This window comes from Notothenia coriiceps, unplaced genomic scaffold (genome assembly GCF_000735185.1).
Source record: "Notothenia coriiceps isolate Sejong01 unplaced genomic scaffold, NC01 NC01_scaffold00037244, whole genome shotgun sequence".
Classification (NCBI taxonomy): domain Eukaryota; kingdom Metazoa; phylum Chordata; class Actinopteri; order Perciformes; family Nototheniidae; genus Notothenia; species Notothenia coriiceps.
This window is the reverse complement of record NW_011369945.1, coordinates 13,405,341-13,411,811: the sequence shown is the minus strand read 5'-3', so window position 1 is coordinate 13,411,811 and position 6,471 is coordinate 13,405,341. Positions and strand designations below refer to the sequence as shown.

Here is a 6,471-nt window from a genome sequence, read left to right as displayed (position 1 = left end):
CCCCCCCCTTCGATACCCTTACACGTACACTTTGACACACACACACACACACACACACACACACACACCCTCTCCACCCTCACTCTGTGGCTGGTGGCCTGAGGCTGCTTTTCATAACGCTCTAGATAACTCCCACACACAAGGTTCAAGTGGGGCAGAGCCATTCAACGAGTTAAGTTGAAGCGCAGCCGCTGCAGAGCAAAATCGTTTAACGTCAATATGAGCTGCGGCTCACTGCGGGGGGCACACAGGGGGCTGATGGGGGGTTGGGGGTGTCTGAGTAATGAAGACTAAAAGAATAGCGAGAGGAGACGAGGAGGTTGAGAGGCTGAACATGTACAAAAGAAGGGAAGAAAATGGTAGAAAGGGACTACCCGAGAACTCCTGAGATTTCCGCTTTAAATGTATACCTGTATTTTTGATGCAACGTAAAGGCAACAAATATTTTACTTGACAAACCTGAATAGTAGGGTTAAGCCTATCTGGAGTGAAACTTTGTGGTGTGTTTAATGTAATACTATCATCTAGCTGCTATCCCACAACTGTTACTGGGACTGGATGTGTATTTTGTACATTTTAAATTGTGTAGTTTCTAATTGTATCTTTAATATTTTATACATGCTTCTTAATTAATATCCAGCTACCTTTGGCTCTTCACTTGCAGTAACAATGTATATATCTCCTCTGTGGGACGAATGATGGATTCTGATTCTGGTTAGTGCCAGTCCTACTGCATTGGACCTTCAAAGAAACCCTGTCACACCTGTAGTCACATTTATATTTGAGGGTTTATTGTTATTTCTAGGTAAAGATAAAACAAGAAGTATAATTAAATTAAATTGAGAGTTGAACACTATGTATATACAAATAACTGCCAAAAAAGGGCAAATCTAATACAATTACTAAAAGGAACTTTTATTTTTGGTGGTGTTTGTGGACAAAAGCAATAGAGTTTTCTGAGCACCAGACACTTGTTGTGAACCTGCATGATTGCGTCTCAATTGCACTCGGTGGCACCGATGACAAGCATAGAATAACTATAAATTCTTTACTTATTATAACATTTAAACTCTTTTATAACCATTTGTCCACAGCTTTATGAAGTGTTTTTTTATCTGCAGCTACACTCTGTCTCTGTATAAGATCACTTCCAAAGTCATCAAAGATTACAGTCTGTGTATCATTTCATGGTCTTTAATGCCCAACAGTGTTTTTAATAAATGGATGAAAATGTGGGTCATACAAACAATGTACGATCAGTCACACACATACAGTAACTCACTCACACGCTGTTGTTTACATAATCCTGTTTCCATTATAGATCACATCCTTTCCATGTCCCCTTTTATGTGACCGTGTGTCCATGCATGTGTTCCCATCAGCCACTCTGGCATGGCATGACATTGAAAAGGCCTCTGAGCAAATGGAGGGTAATGTCGGCATGGTGCCCGCCCCCCTGTTCGATACTTTTTTTCTATTCTTTGGAATTGGATACATTGTTTGCCTGACCTGCCCCCAGCCCTCCTCCCATATACGCTACGATAATCTTCAGAATTCTGACATTTCCTTGCATCACAGCAGCTCCATTTCCTCTAACGTGCATTTGACCTGGGATTTAAATCTGTATTTTATTTTAGGATTGACGTGCACAAAGGAGCGCTTCAGTCCAACTTGATCAAATCCTGGGACCCTGTGCCTCTGATTTGATTGAAACAGTTCATATTCAATGTTCAGGACATGTTGGGGGGAGAGATGATGTTAATATGTTGTTAGGGTAGGCTAATTCCTAGAGTCTCTCAAAAGGTTGACCTACAGTCTTTGAGCAGATTTTCAGCTGGTGGAACAGTTAAGGCGGTAGACAAACACTTGTACCATGTAGTATTGCAATACTGTAGAATAGTAAAAATCACAGAAGTAAAGAAGCTAAAGAAGAATTTGCCTACTCGACCTGAAGAACCTAAGTCCCAAAACAAATGTTTGAACAGACAGAAAGTCTATGGCTCTTCCTGTGGGAGGCAAACTTACAGAGCAATAAAGAGACAGAGGAAACAGGTCAGACAGAATAAAAGTGAGAGAGGGAGAGAGGGGAGATGGTGGCGGACAACCATCTGTCACAACAACAGACGCATCATATTGGGTGTATAAACACACACACTGACTAGCCCACTCATGCACAATGTAAGCCCTTTATCCTCTCTTGAAGAGACACCATGTATTTATTAGACTAACACTCAGGGCCAAACACTGAGCTGTGTGCAAGGAGACGCGCTGGACAAGAGGAAACTGTTTCACTGTATTCAATATAAATATGCAGAATGTGTTTCCTGCATTGGGTTAAGTAAGATATAACACGTTCAAACTGTGTTGTGTAATGAATCCATCTTGTTCATGTTTACCTATTTCTACATTGAATTAAGGCTAGTAATTAATAGCCTTTGTGTGCACCCGCACTTAAAAAAGAGATTCAATACAATGTGAGGTGAAATGTAGATCTAGCAAAAACAGACTAATTGCTCTATGCTGAGTGAATCTGTGTTCTCAAGTGTTGTGATGATTTTTACATCTTCAGTATTGCGTACAAATATGATTCATGGACATAACTCTCTGAGACCTACTTTGACTGACGGGTAGGACATTTATCTTAGCATCTGCAGTCCATATTCTCACCTGTTTTCCTTGCCATTTTGCAACAGTGTGTTCCTGTCGGTGCTGGATCGGTCTGTACACACATAAGTGTTCCTTCGAGTCATGGCACTGGAAGGAATGTTGTTCTGGAGAAAGAATCAAATGAAATAATCAGGATAAATGAGCTGGTGATGTGATGTGTTTTAAAACTTCAAACAATGAAAGGAGGGCTTCTAAAGAGCAACACGTGCATTGTGCCTGACAGTTTATGTGGGACTATTTGAAAAGCTCTACTGAGTTAACAAATGAAGGCTTCCCTGCCTTGAAGGTTTTGCCTCCGACAGACACTTACAGACTATTAAAGAGTTAATCTCAGGTTAATCTGGCTGCTTTAGTTAATCTTACTGAACAACCATAATCTCCATATTCCCTGTGCTGGGTGAATCTACAGTTCCTTATTCATATGTATGCAGTTGTTAAACTCTTCTAATCTGTGTTAATTTTTGCAGTCTTCATATGTCTGTGTCAGTGTGCTGTAATCTGGGTAATGGGATTAGGCAGATTGAGGGTCCTCCTCCTGGGGTCTTACTGGGGTTGTGGTGACTTCCTTGCGCCGGTCGGGTATCTCGGCTTTGTTTGGGTTATGAGCCGAGCTGACCATGGGGCTGGAGGGGGTCGGGATGCTCCGAGAGCCAATGGTGCTCGTGCTTGGCTTGCGGCTTGACAGACGCTCCTCCTTAAGCCCCGCCACTTCGCCTACACCACTAGGACTCCGCTTGGGGTGAGTCGACACTGGAACTGCAGGACCACCTGAGGGATAGAAAAGATCTCAGTGAGGAAGGCTCCCCTCAGCTTTTCATCACGTCTAAATGAATGATCCTAATCACAAAGTGGTGTCTGAAGTCCTTACAGAAGTCAGAGTGCCGTCTCTGGCGGTGGTAGGTGGAGGCGCTGCGCTGAGGCTTGTGGGCAGAGGAGGAAGAGGATGGTGCAGCAGAGGAGGAGGTGGTGTGTTTGCTGGTACCGTTGGTGATGATGCTGGGTCGGACTCGAGCTAGACTCAGACTGCTGGCCGTGCGAGACTCACTGACATCCGTCTGAGAGACAGACACAGAGAGAAAGATGACAAATATTTAAATTTACTAAACAACTGGTGATAATTAATAAGGTTTTGAATGCCTCCGCTGTGTGTATCAACCCAGAGTTATTAAGAACTAACACAGTGCCCTTGTTCCCCCCTACCTGCGGTGCTATGTACTGTATCAAGGTAGATTGCTTTTGTGCAGTTGAACCCAAACATTTAAAAAAAAAGCCTATATACTCACGTCGTTCTTGCGTCCCAGCAGCAGGTATGTGGCCGTGACCTCATTGTATTTCTGAGTAGACAGCGAGTCTCTGATCTCCTCTCTGGCGAAGCCCATCCCTACCATCACATCTGGAACGAGAGAAATGACATTACAAAGATTGTAATTTCACAAGCTCTACAAAAAGTCGAAAAAGTATTATCACACAGGTTAACCTTTAGTTAAATTATGAAAGTTCCTAGGGCCCTGATGAGTGTGAACCTGCAGTGTTTGATTCATAATCAGAACCTGAATTTAACACCAACTAAAAGTTTAGTTCCATTTAAACGTGTTTGGAGCACCATGTAAGTGACTTGCTTGTTACAGCAGCTCCTGCTGGGCTTTTCTATTTCGGGTTCTTCTATTTTGTTTGCATATTTGAACTTTTTCTTTACGGGAATCTACTCATTAAACTATTGGTGACTGTGACTAGTGTTGTTGCATTGTCCCCTTTGTGGATGTAACACTGAACATTTTAAGACAAATACAAAAAAAGATCTTATCTTACGTGTTATGTCACTAAATTATTATTGAAACTTTGGTCTAGCAATATGCCAGATCTCAGGCATAAGCTTTTCCACTGATAACTTTGCAACTACAAAAACAGAATAAAACAATTAAAAAACCTCCAGAAGTGTCAGTGAGACTCAGCCAGACGCTCCCAGCTTATCCTAACTGACCAGTAAATCATGTTGTCATCAATGATTAGAGTAAATAAAGGTGTGTTTCTCACCGATGCGGCTGGTGTTGTTCAGGTCCTCCTCAGGCTCTGTGTGGGGCACTAGATCCTCGCCTTCAAAGCCGATATTAATCCACTTGTCTTTCATTATTTGCTGGTGAGGAAAGAGAGGCGCAGTATTTAGACTCTGATGTGGTCAAAGTGAACATGCTGTATGAATGTCTTTTCCTCACATCCAGCGAGCAGCGTTTGGAAGGGTTGAGGACCAGGAAGCGGCGCAGGATTCCCTCGCAGTCTGTGGACATGTAGAAGGGCACGCGATATTTCCCCCTCAAAACACGCTCCCGCAGTTCCTGAACGCAACACACATTGAACCACAATGAATACAGAGACACTGAATGAATGAAACATCAGGACTAGGCAATGTGTCATTCTGTGTATTTTTCTGTGATGAAGCTCAATTTAGAATTAACGGTGGCCTTAGAGTTTTTGAAACTCTGGAGTCTGGAGGGCCATTTCAAACATATTACATAAAAAAAATCTAATTAAACCCTAAAGGAAAATTTGAAATGTTCAAACAACTCTATTATTATTTTATCAGCATTAGAACACATGTATTCTTTCGACGAGGGGACATTTACATTGTTACAGCAAGTAAAGAGCCAGATAGTTTCATATCAATTAGGAAGCATGCAACAAATATTAAAGATAAAAAATAGGAATTAATCCATTTACAATTAAGAAAAAACACATCCAGTGCCATTAACAGTACTTAAAAAAACAAGTGTAGCATGTGTTAAGTTTTGATATAGCAGCCAGGTGATGGTATTACAGGTGGAAGTATATATTTTACAGCTATTTACAGATGTATTACAGAAGTTGAAATGTCTGAATAAGGGAAAGCAGCCAGTAATAATAACATTAATAATCATAATAATTATGAAGCGATGAAGACATATACGTGTATCCCAACACTTCACTTATGCTCACCAGTGCAGTATGACACAATCTAAAATAATCTCTGCTTTGAGCTCAGTCTCCTTAAATAAAATATATCTTGCTCCCACACAGCCTCCATGTCACCCACCTTGAGGTTCTGTCCGTCAAACGGCAAGGACCCGCTGACCAGTGTGTACAGGATGACCCCCAGGCTCCAGATGTCCACCTCTGGACCGTCATACTTTTTCCCCTGGAAGAGCTCCGGGGCGGCGTAAGGCGGGGAGCCGCAGAAGGTGTCCAGTTTACTGCCCGCAGTGAACTCATTACTGAAGCCAAAGTCGGCTATTTTGATGTTGGAGTCGGCGTCTAGTAGCAAGTTCTCCGCCTGCACCATACAACATATAGACACTTAATATACAGAAAACTAAACAGGACAACTATAATCAAGTATTAGTGGATCATAGTCTCTGGTGGCTGGCATGCACATATAAAGAAATGAAGCTCAGCGTAAGTTCAACCAGGAAGACCGTCATTACTCTTCATTCACTATTTCCATGTTACTACTCTCTCTCCTCTCAATAAGTGATCGGGGGCGTCACTCTCCAGCTTAACCAATCACTTCGCTCTATTCCCAAGAGCCTATCATAGCGCTCTGCCAAACCTTTTAAGTCTGCTCTCTCCCCTCTGACAGCTGTCATTTCAGGTGACTCGACGTAACCCTCCTCCACCCCTTCTCACCTCCTGTCCCTCTGAATCCAGGGTCAAACTAAGCCCCTCCCCTTCAGACCGACCCCAACTATCCATTCACCACCACCAGGGTCAAGCTAAGCCCCTCCCCTTCAGACCGACCCCAACCATCCATTCACCACCACCGCCAAGGCACAC

At 42.7% G+C, this 6,471-nt stretch overlaps 1 protein-coding gene across 1 annotated transcript in view; it reads right to left on the bottom strand.

Moving 5' to 3' along the window:
* mark4b (MAP/microtubule affinity-regulating kinase 4b) overlaps positions 1-5,980 on the bottom strand; it is a 22,844-nt gene extending 16,864 nt beyond the window's left edge. The window contains exons 1-7 of the mRNA XM_010794278.1: positions 5,735-5,980; positions 4,881-5,000; positions 4,702-4,801; positions 3,951-4,060; positions 3,536-3,722; positions 3,215-3,435; positions 2,668-2,771 (exon numbers count right to left, since the gene is read on the bottom strand). Coding sequence (XP_010792580.1) covers positions 2,668-2,771; positions 3,215-3,435; positions 3,536-3,722; positions 3,951-4,060; positions 4,702-4,801; positions 4,881-5,000; positions 5,735-5,980 — 1,088 coding nt within the window. The remainder of the gene's footprint in view (positions 1-2,667; positions 2,772-3,214; positions 3,436-3,535; positions 3,723-3,950; positions 4,061-4,701; positions 4,802-4,880; positions 5,001-5,734) is intronic.
* Between the last annotated feature and the right edge of the window lie 491 nt (positions 5,981-6,471).